At 36.5% G+C, this 17,392-nt stretch overlaps 1 protein-coding gene across 1 annotated transcript; it reads left to right on the top strand.

Moving 5' to 3' along the window:
* The first annotated feature begins 11,941 nt into the window (after nt 1-11,941).
* LOC149394885 (protein N-terminal asparagine amidohydrolase family protein) lies at nt 11,942-17,150 on the top strand. The gene is made up of 10 exons (XM_089615882.1): nt 11,942-12,087; nt 13,470-13,655; nt 13,974-14,038; nt 14,139-14,238; nt 14,320-14,358; nt 14,462-14,653; nt 15,351-15,529; nt 15,609-15,728; nt 15,806-15,904; nt 16,825-17,150. Exons 1-10 carry the CDS (start codon nt 12,043-12,045, stop codon nt 16,874-16,876), a joined length of 1,077 nt encoding a protein of 358 aa, XP_089472008.1. The 5' UTR covers nt 11,942-12,042; the 3' UTR covers nt 16,877-17,150.
* Nucleotides 17,151-17,392: the final 242 nt, after the last annotated feature.

Here is a 17,392-nt window from a genome sequence, read left to right as displayed (position 1 = left end):
CTTATTCTTTTGTGGTTTCCTCTCTTTTATCGTATTTGCCAATCTTATGAGAGAGTTGGAATGTCATTTACAAGTTTTTGAGTATATGTTGAGATTCAAAGCATTATATCTTAATAAACTTAGTTTGCCTTTCTTTTACCACTCTCGTATATCAATATAACATTTAGTCATTCATGTGTTGGAATATAGTACGTATGGAGAGCTAAAGCTATAAAGTAAACATGCTAAAGATTGTAAAGATGCCCACTTTGATCATAGTGATTCTAAAAATATACAAGAAAATATATTCATTATTAAAGCAAGTTTAAAAGGACATAGAGCAAGGATTGAATCAGAAAAATGCAACAAAGAGCGATTGAATAGAATGCGATGTTCAGTCAGCCATTTGGCTCATTTCAACAATCCAGTGATCAATATCAGCCACACATTTTCAACAAATTTGGGTGTTCAACCTTAACCTATGAATTTTGAAGAGACGTTTCGTTGGTGTATTCTACGACGACTTTTGACATCTACGGTGCAGTATAATCCTTCCCGTGGCAAGTGAGTCTGAACATGAAATCCGTTGTATATGTACAAAAATTAAAACGTTGTATGACGGAATTTAAAATCCGTTGCACAATCTAGGATACACTTGTTCCTTGCCGCGGCGAGCTGGTTTGAACTTCCACGATGGTCAATAACCCGTCGTGTAAGTACAAAATTACAATGTTGCATGACTGACTTTGAAATCAGTTGTACAATTTGATCATTTCTACGGAGAACTTGTTCCTCGTTGCGGCGAGCGAGCGTATGAACTTGTACGATGGTCAATAATCCATTGTACAAGTATAAAAATTAAATATATGTCGACAAATTGCAAAATTCATCGTACAATGTGATTTTCTCTGCGACACAAGTAATTTCTGCCGCAACGAGGATGCTTGGATGACAATTCTATTATGAACCATTGTATAAACTACAATTTGTAGTGTTTTAATGTTTTATTTTGTTTATAATTATTCAAAATCTATTTTTTAATTATTTTCTTTCATTTTTCATATAAATCTATTCACGTTTGGTTTATTTGTTTTTTTAAATATCCTCAATTAATTGTAATAATTGTTTATGTGATTTTATTACAATACTGTCAATTTGATACATTGTAAGTTCAAAAATTGCTCACGAAATTAGTAAAAATAATACTATTTTATTTTACTAATTCTTTAGTGTGCGCTATTACTATTTTGATATATCGTCGATTTAGTTTAGCTAACAAGATTTTATTCATGGCTTTAATTCTAAAAATTTGTTTATATTTAAATATAAGAGTTTTAAAATTATGTATAAATTGTTTTGTTGTGTCACTTAAGATGTTACTGATAAGTTATGTGACAAGATAGATTATACTAATTAGATACACAATGATAAAAATATGAATGTATAGAGACACAAGAATTCTGGATACGTGGGTACCCAACGCATCTAATTTCAACACGAGTACATCGTCACGAGTTCCATCAAGATCTCGGACCTTGATTTCCGATTTCAGCTTGTCTTCATGAGGTAGATTATCGGCCTGGCCTTTTGTTGATGCGGCTTAATTGGATTTACTGATTCTCTACATAATCAATGATAAATTTGATTCTCTTTTTTGTTTATCGGAGCTTGAGGAGGCTGATCGTCATCGAGTCTTCCTCTCTTGGTCGAGGGCTGGATCCTCAGGTCAAAATGTAGGCTATGCTAACTTGACTCCTTTAAGTTGATCACTCGCTCCGTACTTTGTTGCAAGGAGCTCACATATAGCTTGAGGATCTCTGCTTTGTGATCGTAAGTTTTATTGGATCTTGGCATATTTCCATATGATACCACGAATGCAAACTCCTGCATGTTTCTTTTTTCATCGTTATTTTGCCCTTTTTGTGATTGTTGTTTCATTTACGTTGATTGTTATTCTTGACTGGCCCAGTTTAATGCTCGATGAAGTGCATCTTTTTATTGTTGAGGGTCAACATTGACTCGTGCCACATGCATTTTTAAAGCTGCGTGAATTGCTGATTCTACTTGCTTTGGACATGACTATTTTGAATTGAGTCATGAAAGCTCAAAGTGACTCGGTTAGCTCTTGCTGGAGACTCTAAAGCTCGGCATTCGAGGTTCTAGTTTTAGGAACATTGGAAAATTCTTTAGGAACGTGGATGAGAGCTAATCAAAGCTATCTATCGAGTTTTTTCTTCAATTTTAATAACCATTTGGGGGTTGACGACAGTAGCCTAGCCTTTTACGTTGTTGAGGTGAGCTCGTTCCCGACATTTTTATTCTCATATCATTAATTCGTTTAATGAATGGAGTTCGCATTGTTTCTTTGATTAAGTAATCAATTTCGAGAACTGAGATTGATTCGTGAATCTGCAGCTTGCAAGCCTGTTGTGGCTTCAGCTAATGATGTTTTTCAACAAATCGAATTAAATTTTCAGTTCGAGCTTGCTGGTTCCCACGAATGGTCATATTTGTCTTATTTGAGTCAAGCCGCTATTTGAGTCAAGCCGCTAACCGGGTCCATTGAGCCTAACGATCAGAGAGGTTTATGACCGGACAATCAGTCCAAATCCCGATGATTGTGGAGTGTTGTAACTCGGAAGTTAGGTTATCTAGGTCCTAACTCATGTTACGTTTGAAGTAACATGAATTATGATGAAGTTTAATTCGCTGATTAGAAGCGTGTGGACCGATGCATTGAATCGAGAATGGAGATATGTACGGGTCGTGATTATCCTTTGCATCTACTCCAAGTCACTTCGACTGGACTCTTCTTACAAAGTGATTCTGCTGACAATGACTTCCAGCATTGCTTGTGTCTCAGTGAAGTTTTTGCTTCTTTCTAGTGATGTGTTCATCATTTCAAATTTCTAGTTATGAAGAATTCACATGCGGCGCCAAATAGTGGACGTGAGATTCTCTTGGTTAACAATCATAACTTTTGAATGAAATAATATTTGAATGATAATGTAAGGAATTGTATTTGGAATTATGAATTGCAAATAGAAACAATAAAATTAGTATATGGCTTATATAAATTTATAATTATAAGGAATCGATGAATGAAAATAATATATGGTGAAATAGTACAGAAAACTGAGCTTGATATTGTTTGTGTGAATGCAAAATGAATCTGTGGAGTTCCAAGGATCAGATGGTGTTTTCACCCTTACAAGCATGTATTTATACTACAATAATTTATTACACAATTGCGGTTTTTGAGCACGCTCATCCTATTTTAACAACCTAATCTAGTAACTTCCTCATTAATCGACTGTTAATTTTAGGTCTTGTGATTTGGATCTGATTTCTGCGCTTCAAGTCGAGGTGGGTCTGACTCAGTTGACTTTCTTCCTTCGCAATCCCCTTATCGGATATAGTGGTCCCAACTCCTTATTTGAGGCCCACTTTGTTGATCATTAAATGAGGACAAAGTCCTACACAAGCATCTATTTGAACCATCTTTCTTGTCCCCTTAACAACACCTATTTCCACACTAAACAAGAACATCATTTTTCCTCGGTCGCACACAAACTCGATTTCCAGTCTTGAGACTCGCTCTCAGTGGCGAATTTGGAGCCCTAGACCGGAAATCGCATGTCCTTCCTTACCTAAATATTAGGAAAATAAGAGAATTGGATTCAATGGTCACACTTTTAATGATGATGTGGGACAATTGGCCTCTCGTAGTTATGATAAAATCTCAGATCTAAGTCTAGAGAGAGAAAGAATGATGAGAGAAACAAAAGAATATTCTCATTACTGAATTCAATGATTACAGCAGATATTTATATGCTCAAGTAAACGTAACTAACTTCATAACAAACTGACAGTCAGTGCCACATGGCATCACACGACTGGAGACCTAAAGCAACTAATGTAGGCCTTAGTACACGTCAGTAAGTTGTAGACACTCTGCAGCACTCTGCAGTAGCTCTGCCTTGCGCTGCACGTCATTCACATCACTGCCTTGTTACACACGTACTCTATCACTCCCCTTCAATTTGAGCGCGGTCAAATCTTCCACACGAAGCTTGTCGCGCCAAGTGAGGAAATGACTGCTGGCAACTGGTTTCGTGAGCACATCAGCGACCTGAGCCGTGGCAGGGATGTAGCGCACGTCAATTTCCCGGCGAGCAACTTTTTCTCGTACAAAGAAGAGATCCAGCTCAATGTGCTTTGTCCGAGCATGAAGAACTGAGTTTGCCGAGAGTAAGACAGTGCTCAGGTTATCACACCAGACGATGGGAGCCTGGGGTTGTGGAACCTGAAGTTCAGATAGGAGAGACTTGAGCCATGTAAGTTCAACAACCACACAAGCAAGGCTTCGATACTCTGCCTCAGCACTTGACCGTGACACAGTTTGTTGTTTCTTGGACTGCCAAGTAATCAGATTATTCCCCAGGTACACACAGAGTCCAGAGGTTGATCGGCGATCATCAGGGTCTGACGCCCAGTCAGCATCACAGAAAGCTGTCAAGGCAAGGTTGTTGCTTCGACGAAGATGAAGACCAAACCTTGATGTGCCCTTAAGATATCTGAGAATCCGTTTTACTGCCTTCCAGTGCACGTCAGTTGGAGCTTGCATGAACTGACAGACTTTGTTGACCGAGTAAGCCAGGTCAGGACGTGTAATAGTGACATATTGGAGTGCTCCCACAACACTTCTGTAGAAGCTAGGATCCTCAAGAGGTTGACCACCAAATTTAGACAGTTTCTGACCACTGACCATAGGAGTGTGCATACCCTTGGCTGGTGTCATATTTGTCTTGCGAAGAAGATCATGAATGTACTTTGTTTGTGTGAGTAAGAGCCCATCAGATGTCTTGGTGACTTGAATGCCAAGGAAGAAATCAAGCTCACCAAGGTCTTTAAGTGCAAACATAGCATTCAGTTTCCCAATAATGGACTCCACTTGTGCAGGTTTGGTCCCAGTTATGAGTATATCATCCACATACACCAGGACATACATTGTGTCTTGGCCATGCCTCCAGATGAATAGAGACTTATCTGACTTGGAGCTTTGGAAGCCAAATGAGTGCAGAGCTGAGTGGAGAGTATCAAACCAGGCCCGTGGAGCTTGCTTGAGACCATAAAAGCGCCTTATGAAGCCTGCACACCTTGTGACCTGAACCAGCAGCTTCAAAGCCTTGTGGTTGCATCATGTAAACTTCCTCAGTCAGCTCACCATTAAGGAATGCATTGTTCACATCCAGTTGAGCAACAGGCCAGCCATGAGAGAGAGCAAGAGTGAGGATGACACAGACAGTGGCTGGTTTCACAACAGGACTGAACGTTTCCGAGAAATCAAATCCAGGAGTCTGGTGAAAACCCTTAGCTACCAGTCTTGCCTTGAGCTTGTTTAGAGTACCATCAACATTTTCTTTGACACGAAATACCCACTTGCATCCTATTGCACGTCTGTCAGGTGGAAGATCAACCAGGGACCACGTTCCATTCTTCATCAGGGCTCCATATTCAGCCTCCATGGCCTTGGTCCAGTCAGGATCAGGAAGGGCATCAGTTACATACTGAGGCTCGTCCATGGTGACTAGGAATGCCTTTGGCTTGTGAATGCCAGCTTTGGACCTCGTGCACATTGGAAAGAAGTGTAGGCTGTTGGTCATGAGTAGGGACAGGCTGAGGAGGTTGAGGTGAATGGTTGATATGGTGGGATTCTGAGCTGGGAGTGAGGTTGGGCTGTGGTAGAGTCAAGGAAGGCAAGTGTATGGATGAAGGGTGAGAAGAGGCAGGTATATCAGTTGGTGGAGCTGGTGTGGGTGATTTGTGGTTTACTGGCTTGATGTGTGGTATGGAAGCTGATGGATTGTGCAGTAAGGTATGATCTGGGGGGGAGGGTGTTGTGAAAATGGATTGGTAAGGGTATGTGGATTCATCAAACAGGACATTTCTGGATATGACAATCTTGCCTTCAGGGTCAAGGCACTTATAGCCTTTGTGATTTATGCTGTAGCCTAGAAAGACACATAACTTGGACCTGAAGTCAAGCTTATACCTGTTGAATGGTCTCAAATTTGGGAAGCAAGCACAACCAAAGCACCTTAGAGTAGTGTAGTCTGGTTTGGCATTGTAAATGACCTGGAGTGGACATTTGTTGTTGAGGACAGGTGTGGGCAGCCTGTTGATAAGATACACAGCTGTTCTGAAGGCTTCATCCCATAGAGTAAATGGCATAGACGCTCGTGCAAGTAAAGTTAGTCTTGTTTCCACAATGTGTCTGTGCTTGCGTTCAGCCAAACCATTCTGCTGATGAGCGTGGGGACAAGACACTATGTGTTCTATGCCATGATCAGTCAGATAGTTTGTGAAGGCTCTGAACTCACCACCCCAATCAGACTGGAGAGCCTTAATCTTACAGCCAGTTTGCAACTCTACTCTTGTCTTAAAATTCACAAAGGTTTGAAAGGCTTGAGACTTGTTGTGGAATAGGTAGATCCATGTGAACCGAGAGTGGTGATCTACAAAGTGGATGTAGTATCTATAGCCACTCATTGATTCAGAGGGAGATGGTCCCCAAAGATCAGAGTGTATAAGCTCAAGTGGATTAGCATATGTGGTTGTAAAGTTAGGGTAAGGCAAATTGTGAATTTTGCCCTGACAACACGCTTTGCATACAGGTAAGTCATCTTTATTCATGCTCTCAGTAAATTTGTTACAGCTTTTCAATACAGATTTGACAATAGGAAGAGCAGGATGCCCAAGCCTATTGTGCCACAACGACAAAGTGGTCTTCACAACATTGTTTTGCTGAAAATCTGTAGAAGTAGTTGACATAGCTGAGCCTTGGTTTCCACAACGAGCAGTGTAGACGACTGACTGAGGTAGCTGCGACTTCACAAAACCACTGGTAGGAAGAGCATACAATCCATTCTTGAGCTGGCCTTCAAGTAGAACCTAGTTGGTTACTTGGTCCTTCACATAGCATTTATCAGAGTGAAATTCAAAAATCACAGAGTTGTCATTTGTGAAACGAGAAACACTGAGCAGATTCTTCTTAATGAGAGGCACATGTAAGATGTCATCTAGTCTCAGCTTTGTATCTGGTTTTAGTGATTGTAATTGAGAATTTCCAGTAACAGATATAGGAAGAGCAGTACCATTACCAACAATGACTTTGTCCTTGCCTGTGTAGGTGGTGTGAGTGCTGAGATTCGATGCATCGGGAGTGATATGCGCAGTAGCACCTGAGTCAGGGTACCACAGCGGATCATAGATCATCTCCGGAGTAGCAAGGTATGACTGATGATAGTTTGACGAAGTTACAGCATCACCAGGTGCAGCTAAGGGTTGAACTTGACCATAGTACGCCTGAGGAGTGTGGCTCGATCCGCTGAAGGATTGAGCTTGGCCATAGTAGGCTTGAGACGTTATACCTCGACCAGCAGAGGTTGGAGCACCAGGTGTTTGTGGAAAAGACTGTGAGACACCTGAGAACGCCTGATCAAATCGATGCCAGCACTGAGGTGCCAGATGACCAAGTTTGCCACATAGCTGGCATTGAGGACGATTGCTGGAGTTCCAGCCACGACCACGACCACGTCCATTGCGTCCTCGACCTCTGGTAGAACCTGAGAAGTTTTGCGGAGTAGTGTTTGGCCGCGGATTGTGTGAGTTGTGAGCCGAGTTGCCAGTGGAGGTGAGATTTGCCATTTGAGTGGTGGTTGAGTCAAGTTGACTGTGGTGTTTGGCTATCTGTCGCTCTTGACTAAGTAGTAAGGACTCCACCTCAGCAACATTATACAGTTCTTTCCTGGTCTCCATCGATGTCATGAACGAGTCATAATCAGGTCCTAGACCTTCAAAAATGGCATCAACATGGTTATCTTCTTTGATCTCTTCACCAATTGAAGCGAGAAGATCAATTGTTGTCTTGATCTGAAGGAGGTAGTCATTCATTGACTTAGATCCTTTCTTAATTGCAGCAAGATCGCCTCGCAGTTGCTTGACTCGCGCTTTTGTTGTTACAGTGAAGTATTGCTCCAATTTTGACCAGATCTTGTGTGATTCATTACATCCAATCATTCTCGTAAGAAGATTCTCAGACATCGATGAAAGAAGCCATGACAGTAGTAATTGATCTTGTTGTTCATAATCCAAATACTCAGGATTCAGAATTCCACTTTGCTTATCAGCATCAGACAAATATTGCAGCGGTTTCACAGAACTTTTGATGAAATGAAGAAGTTTGTGACCTTTTATGGCAGCAAGAACTTGATGACTCCATAGCAGAAAATTGTCTTGATTCAGCTTGATTGACAGCGCGTGTGTGAACGACACTGGTCCTGATCTCGTTGATGAAGATCCGATCGTTGCCGACGAGGAATTTTCCATAGCCGGTTCAGAAAGCTCTGATACCATGATAAAATCTCAGATCTAAGTCTAGAGAGAGAAAGAATGATGAGAGAAACAAAAGAATATTCTCATTACTGAATTCAATGATTACAGCAGATATTTATATGCTCAAGTAAACGTAACTAACTTCATAACAAACTGACAGTCAGTGCCACATGGCATCACACGACTGGAGACCTAAAGCAACTAATGTAGGCCTTAGTACACGTCAGTAAGTTGTAGACACTCTGCAGCACTCTGCAGTAGCTCTGCCTTACGCTGCACGTCATTCACATCACTGCCTTGTTACACACGTACTCTATCAAGTTGATATCCGATTTGTCGTTGACTTTCATAAAACTATCGTGATTTGCTTGAATTCTTCTGATGCTCAGTTTGTTCTTAGTGACAAGTCTAGCCTCTTTGTTCGAGTGTTTCAGGTCACTACAATTTCGGACTGAATTCATTTCATCTCTTGAATTTAAGGGAAAATATTAGATGTATCCCTTCTGTTTTATCATAATGCAGCATTCATCTCCACAGTGTCTAGAAATATCAAACATATACATTTAAATCATTATTAATAGCATGTGTATACCTTAAGTTGTTTGTTTCGATCAAATATACCCCTTTTTATAACTTTTTGTTGACTTCATCACTCAAAAAAATTATTGGAAAGACCAAATTACCTTGAATGAAATAATATTTCATTTCAAAATGTTTTATTGAATTTTTTATCTACTCTCTCTCTCTCTCTCTCTCTCTCTCTCTCTCTCTCTCTCTCTCTCTCTCTCTCTCTCTCTCTCTCTCTCTCTCTCTCTCTCTCTCTCTCTCTCTCTCTCTCTCTCTCTCTCTCTCTCTCTCTCTCTCTCTCTCTCTCTCTCTCTCTCTCTCTCTCTCTCTCTCTCTCTCTGAATTTTCACTTACAAGGAAGAAATAAAACTTCATAACATGTCATGAACTAATTAAAGATCTTTAAAATTCAGAATTAACAAATCTAACACTTTAAATGGATCAGATAAGCTAGACATATGATATAAACATAAGGCGTATCTTACCTTCCATAGGTGAACACTCATAAGCACAATTGTGTTTTGTGCTCTTGAATCTAGACATGTCATTCCTTCTAGATAACCACTAAAAGCTTTAATACTGAATAAATGTTACCACACGATATATATATATATATATATATATATATATATATATATATATATATATATATACAAAAAATTAGCTAAGCTACCGAAAGATTAAAAATTGTTAAATAGCCAATCTTTTATAATTTTTTTGTAAATAGCCACCTCAACTTATTTATGGTACTCAAAAAGATAAAAATACCCAAAAAGCATTCCCGCCTAATTAGGATTTTTTTTGTCGTTTTGAGTGCCGTAAATAAGTTGAGGTGGCTATTTACATAAAATTTACAAAAGGTTGGCTATTATACAAAACGCTATAAGTCAAATGGCTATATAGCTAAAAGACTCATATATATATTCTCGAAGAGGTTTCAAATCGCTATGTATTATTGAATAAATGTTACCACGCGATATATATTCTTTACCATAATTTCCAAAACATATCTATCTTTATTTCCAACCCACAACAAAAGGGGTTGGGGATCTTCAAACAATCTCTCTCTTGACTTTCTCAAGGGTTGACTCGATGCCGCCATCCTTAACCACCGCCATCATCGGTGCTCAATATTCTGAACATGTCTTGATATATTTTTTTCCTTCAGATTAAGATATATTAATTATTCCGTAGCAACGCGCGTGCCATATTGCTTGTTAATATTCTCTAGAGACAAAAATACTATTCAATGGACATTATTTTTTTATAGAAAAAAAAATTGGACCCTAAACATAAGTAGTATTCATTCGTATTGATTTTATTTTTTTATCAGAAAAATAAAATGTCTCCAAAAAAATTTAAATTCATTTTTTCAAACCTAAATATTTTTGAACATGTCGCTATGTATTTTTTTTTTCTACAGATTAAAATATATTAATTATTTCGCAGCAATATGCGAAGCATACTACTTGTGTGTGTGTGTGTGTATATATATATATATATATATATATATATATATATATATAAGTGAAATATCAGACCTCGCTGCAGAGGTTTTATAAGAGCAAATGCTTATGTGTCGAATTTTTTTTTCTACAGATTAAAATATATTAATTATTTCGCAGCAATATGCGAAGCATACTACTTGTGTGTGTGTGTATATATATATATATATATATATATATATATATATATATATATATAAGTGAAATATCAGACCTCGCTGCAGAGGTTTTATAAGAGCAAATGCTTATGTGTCGAATTTTTTTTTACAAAATGGACAATCATCGAGCATGAAGTACATAGAAAAATTATCTGATGTTGAGGTCAAAACTTCAAATTTAAATAGTAGTGTTTTATGAATAATTGCTGGGGGAGTTATGGTTATTTAGTTAACAAACCAAATAGCATATATGTATACGTGGATTGTGAGAAGAAAGTTTAAAGAAATATCTGAAAGAAATCATCATTATTAAAGATTATTCTAGAGAATTATCAGGGTCGTGGACTATTCTAGAAAATTTATGATCTTTATTAGAATGTAAGGTTAAATTTACTAGTTATTTATAAGGGCAACGTAGTAAAATAGCAAAATTGAAACTATGAAATTTGTTTTTAGCTTACGTTTCACAATTGTTAAGGAAATAGTCAACTGGTTTATGCGACAATAATTAAGATCTGATTTGCCCCTATTTATTAACAAATTCGTCATTTTCTCTCTCTTACTTTTTTCCTACACTTTTTTTAAATAAAAACTTCAAAAAACAATATATATCTCATATGAACTCGAAATTGAGTGATTCCAAATCCTACGGATTCGTGACGCCGAGACCTTCAAAAATAGATCCATTGTGTTTGATGAAAAATCATGTTTAATACCATAAATATAGAAAAATCATGTACCTTAAATATGGAAATAACTGAAATTTTTTGAAATTATCAAAAAAATAAATGGAAACGTAAATATAATGCATTAAACATAATTTTTCATCAAACACGATTATTTTTGAAGATCTCGACGCCACGAATTTGTAAGATCTGAAATCACTCAATTTCGAGTTCGTATGAGAAATATACGAATTTTTGAAGTTTTAATGTAAAAAAAAAATAAAAATAAAAATAAAAATTATTTGAAAAAAATAGGAGAGAGAAAGTAACGAATTTGTTAATAAATAAGTGAAAATCATACCTTTATTATTGTCATATAAACCGTTTAGCTATATCCCTAAAAATTGTCAAATGTAGGCTAGATCAAAAATCACATGTTTAAAGTGGTCTAATTAGTTACGAATCTCTATTTATAAACATTTTTATATATCAGATTTATAGCATTTAATGTTAATATTTGTTATCCAAGGGATAAAAACGTCATTCTATAGTAGAATAAATAATAAATTGAATCTGTAAATAATAAATCTTGCTTTATAATGTCATTTTCTCAACTTTAAATAAAGCTTATTAAAAAAAAAAAAAAAAAAAAAAAAGGTATATTAGAGCTATTAGAGAGTAATAACATCCGTTTGAAAGTTTCAGTAATCTGAAGTCTGAACTATAAACCACTTGCTTTCGAACTCAAAAACTCAGAATCAACCAAAGGAAATGATACTTATTAATGGAGTTCCTTTTCCTGATAACTCTTCAGAGGTACAATTTCAGTCTTCTTAACCTATTTTTAACTCTTTTTATATTTCCTAATCATATCCAAGAGTTGCTTCAACGGAAATCCTTGTCGCTTTTTTTTTTTTTTTTTTTTTTTTTTTTGCTTAATTCTAAAGCTACTCATCTTTGAGGATCTTAAATTGATCGTCTGTAATCGCTAACTTCTATTTTTGTAAGTGATCGAAAATTTAGAACTCTAAGCTGTTTGATATCTGAGTTGTTTATCAATTTGCTCGGAATCAAGCTCAAATTCCTGATTCCGATGCCGTGGAGCTCCGATTCTGGTGACTGGAGAAACTAGGAATCGCAGTGGTTTTCGCCGACGAGTTGGTGATTCTCTCGGTTTCATCTTAATTGTTATATTCAGTATTCACTCTAATTTCTCAACAAGATAGACAAAGTTCACTTCTTTGTTACTCATGGCAACAGTACAATTTTTAAGAACCCTCTCAAATTGTCTTTGTAGTCCATTCTCGTATTTAAGGTGATTGGATTCCAATTTCAAAAGATTATGTAGCTTCTTCTTTTTACTATTGCTGCTCTGTGAATTTTATGTTATACACTTGGAAGTTTGTTAGGTATTTCATAAAGAATTTTTCTCTGAAGAGGATATCATTCAAATATGACTTTGTTTCTCTTGTGGAGACTTGCTATAGTACCTTCCAGTGGCCATAAAAAAATAAACGATGTTAGGCAAATATGGTCAGGTATTTCATTCCTAATACATCTAAACACAGCGCACTTCAAATTTTGAACTATCTCAAATTAATCAGCTCTTAGGAAGATTTTATGCTATGTACAACTTTTACAATGCGATTTTTATTGAACTCGAATGCCGTTCTGTGATTGATTAACCAGTGAATGTCCGTCGTGGTTTGAGTTTGATATTTCGATCAATTGAGTAGAAAAAATGCATCTACAATTTTTTTTAATTTTTTAATTTTATTGAAATGGAGTGATGAAAGTTGGAAGTGAAACCAACAATTCAGTTTTTGTTCTGTATGTAAAGAGAGGTTTGAGGTAGCGAAAGAAGGTCATAGAAAATTGAATATTGAATTATTCTTAAGTTGTTTTGTTATAAGGACTTTCAAACGTTTTGTGTTTCAGATTTAGTTTTGTGGTTGCGCTTCTGTTTGTTTGAGGATTCCTTTACCTCCTCTTTGTCCGATTCCTTTTATCAGGTTTAAATTTGCCTCCTTCGGGAAAGTAATGTATTTTTGACTTGGGATGAAACCTCTGAATGATTAAAGTCAAAGATGAGAAATTTGATTTTTAATCACCTTGATCGCAGCATATTACAAGATAAATAGTTTGTTGCTTACGTGAAGATACTAAGAAACCCCTTTGAACCTGTGCCTTCTGAGCAGGAAGATAATACCCTGGCTGCTCTGTTGAAGCACAATGTGCTGATATCTTCTTCGGATTCATTCAAAGCTACCGCGGAGAGAGAAATATCAATTCCAAAAGATCCAGAGGCAGCGAACGCCCATAATTATAAATGGGTTTACCTCTTCCAACGAGAATATGCAACAGTTCATCGTTCCTTGGTTGATGTATGTCTACTTCTTCCTTGCATCGAATCTTTGCAAGCTTGAGATTTATATTTCTATTTGCTGAGTACAGCTTAACATAGTTAGGTTGCTTGTTAATTTAGCATTCATTTCTATCATATTCTTATCTTAGCTGTTTGTTCGCATATACTAAATAAGGAATTGCCTACACACAGAGCATCCTTATGCTATCTCATACGACGTGTCTTTAGTATTTGATGGCTACTAAAGGCTAAAAAAAGATTATTTTCGTCGTTGATTAACCTTATATTACCTGATCTCAAATACTGATGTCTTTCGTTATTCCCTTTGAATGTGAAGTTTGTCGGAACTGATGAAGCAACTACCTGTGTTGGCCTTGCTATTTGGAACCCAAAAAATGGAATGTGAGTTTTTTTTTTTTAATTATTACTTCTTTCAGAAAGTGTTTTTATTTTTTTTATTTATTATTATTATTATTATTCTAATGATGTATCTAAACTGCAGGACGTCAGTATCGCATATGGATTCTCATCACATTGTGGATGGGGGACTCGACCAAATGCTTTCAAAGTTCGTGGACTGTAATTCCGATGATGTCCTAGATGTACGCTAATTTATTTAGAAAATTTTTGTTGTATTTTCCTTGCTCTTTGATTGATTAATCTTGACGTGTACGAAATCTCAGGTGCATATAGTCGGTGCCTTTGAAGATGAATCTCGTAATGTATGAGCATATTTCCTTTAGTTGGAGTTGGTTTTTGCTGTGAAGGTTTTTTTTACCTATGCATTGACTCGGTAACTAAAGCTAAATGTCTATCTTTGTGTAGCGTTCGAGTGATTCATCTGACTCGGAAAGTGAAACAGACGCAGGAGGGCATTCTGTTCCACTGTGCTCCAAAATTATTGAAACGTTGAGGACGAGGAAAGAGAAATTTCACCTTAAAACACTCTGTGTTTTGTCTCATAATACCAGAAGAGATTCTAAGGGAATCGGATTTCCTTTGATTACTGGTTTTGTGGTGAGTTTCTTGTGCATGTATTCTAGTCCCCCTTTTAATGCATATCCCAAGATCTTGAAGAAATTGGTAGTTTTTTTTTTTCCTGGTATTCATCTGCATTCCGATATTCCAAATAAAGAGCACCAAATCGCGTATTTTGGTCAATTTTCACACCTTGTTTATGTTCATGCCAACACAGTAAATCTAACATTATGAAGTAAAATTCTAACTATTTCAACATCGTTTCACAAGGGATGTAAAACCTTGTGTAGCTTGGTTTTGGCCAATTTTAATACATTATATGCTATATAGTTCCTTTCTAAAAAACATATTTAAACATTTAACAAATCTAGAAACATAAACAAAAAAAAAAATAGAGGACGGATGCATGTTTTCTGTCATTTTAATTAGTATTCGAAGACATCTTAATGTAAGCATTTGTATTCCCATTTTTTATTCTCGGATGAATCATATAATAACCGACACTTCATTGCTTGCTTCTACGTCAAATTTTTTTTTTTTTTTTTTTTTTTGTATGAATAAAATTCTGGTCCATTTAACAACTTTTATTGCTTCGCGTATGAAATCACGAAATTCCAGTTGAATTGCACGTGCACCATCAGACTGGGAAAAAGGTTTTTGATTACCTTAGTCTTGTAATTGACGATTTTATAAGGCTCTGAAGAGAATAAAAACATCTCGCTATGCAACCAAACAGGTTGAAACTCTCACAGGCTCAGTCATACCAGCTAGATTTGACTCAACCTCGAGATGTCCCGATGATATTGTCCGGAGAATCCGAGTAACATCGGCTTATGAGGACAGCACATGGAACGGAAAGCTACTCGAAACATACGATACTCAAAACGATAGATTCAGTATCGCACCGTGCCGATGGTAAATTCCTCTGCTGCTTCTGGACCTACTCATATATATCCTTTCAACTATGAATTCACTTTTGTGTTTTATCTTTTAGGACGTCACGCCAAGTGCAAATCGCTAGTTTTCTGATAATACAACCCGATTCGAAAGTACTGCAGATTTGCTCCACTTCGCCTGATGCCGAGTCTCCAGATTTCGTGGAGAACGAGAAGCGGTATGTTCGTTGGATATATTATTTCCTACAACAATGATTAGTGGATACAATATTTGTTTGTTTTTCTGTTTGTTCAGGAAGTGGGATTATTTTATCCAAAACCCTGACTGGAGAAAAACGTTTCCCATGAACCAGCCTCGCGTTTTCGAGAGGACCGACAAGGGAACCTGGAAAAGGTACTTGCTCATGCTTGTCTATTTCTACTTTGTTTGTCAAGTTTTCAAGGGATTTCTATATTTTTTTTTCTCACTAAATACCCATATTTTAGCCCTATCAAAAGTTTATTTATCTTAGCTCTTCAATTTACACCCAAATTTTTTTATAATATAAATGATTTTCCAGATCACTGGGAGCCTTGAAAAAAAAAAGATTAAAAAAAAAAAAAGAAGATTAGCACACCCTAAATAATAAAAAAAATCATTTTAGCCCTCTGGTCTTTCTCTTTCGTCGACTACTTACAGTCTTTGCTATTTTTCATTATTATTAACTGGATATTTTTTTATATTTAACAACACCAGCAGGCAAAAAAAAAAAATACTAGAAACCTTAGGTTGTGTTTGGTAGTTAACTCAAAAAGTTTTTGTTTTCTATTTTCTAATTTTTGTAGTTGTACTGAAAAATTATTTTGCAGTTGTTTTCAAAAAGCTGTTTGATATAGTTTTCATTTTTGTTTTTGAGAAATTGAAAAAACTGAAAAAAGTGTTTGGTACAGTTTTCATTTTTGTTTTTGAAAAAATGAAAAGAGAAGATGAGAAGGAGGAGAGTAGAGAAGAAATTTTTTTCCAAAAACACATTTTATTTGTTTTCAGTTTTCTTTACTCTTTTACAAAACAACTTCAAAATTTTTTGAAATTGTTTTCCAAAAACTTAAACCAAACATAACTTTCACTTTTTGTTTTCAATTTTTTTCCACTCAAAAACTGTTTTTGAGATGAATACCAAACATGGCTTTAACTCCCAATTTTCAAACCAAATAATAGAACCAACGTGGCATAACTATTTTTCCCATGCTACTTATGATCCCATATAACAGCTCGGTTTCCACATTCTTTTGACTGAGTTCTAACATTACCTTCCTGGAATCTCCATGTCGAAGGTCATGCGAAGATCAATCCGTGAATCGCCTTGCACGTGTGTCTGAGTTGTGAAAATAGCAGACGAGTCAGCTTGTGTGCAAGTCTTAACCCTGTTCCACTTGAAACTAAAACACGAGCGAGTTCAGTACAACATAAGCTCTCTGTGTAACCAAAGAACAATTATGGTACAGGTGATTTGGGGACCACCATTGGACTTGATATTACTTGAAAAAAGTTTATTCATTGTTTTCGTGATGTCTCTTAAAGATGGGGTTATATAACACCAAATAATTTATCAGATTAATAAGATATTAACATTGTCAATAAAGAGACAATGAATTGGTAATCTAGTTCGGCCAATCGTGCTTACGTCTTGAAGGATGATACTCTCAGTGAAAAGAGAATTTCATCAAACGATAGAATAAGTACAACACGGACAACTCTGAATAATCACCTTTCAGATTTCTTAAACTTCAAAACTAGCCATGTGAATTCTAATTCAGGCTTCTCCTGAATGTGAGCTTCTCTCACTTTTCACTCAACTCACACGTTAAGTGGTTGATCAAAGTCTAACAATACGTGATCTAC

This window comes from Urtica dioica, chromosome 5, assembly GCF_054948205.1.
Source record: "Urtica dioica subsp. dioica isolate 48M chromosome 5, U.dioica_male_clone48M_v1_H2, whole genome shotgun sequence".
NCBI lineage: Eukaryota > Viridiplantae > Streptophyta > Magnoliopsida > Rosales > Urticaceae > Urtica > Urtica dioica.
Note: the sequence above shows the minus strand (reverse complement) of the source record. Positions and strands in the feature narration are given on the sequence as shown.

Bases quoted from the DNA above. Each gene is read 5' to 3' on its own strand.
- LOC149394885 (XM_089615882.1), top strand. From the start codon at position 12,043: ATGATACTTATTAATGGAGTTCCTTTTCCTGATAACTCTTCAGAG. The intron at 14,239-14,319 runs GTACGCTAATTT...ACGAAATCTCAG, and splicing joins ATTCCGATGATGTCCTAGAT to GTGCATATAGTCGGTGCCTT. The intron at 15,729-15,805 runs GTATGTTCGTTG...CTGTTTGTTCAG, and splicing joins TTCGTGGAGAACGAGAAGCG to GAAGTGGGATTATTTTATCC.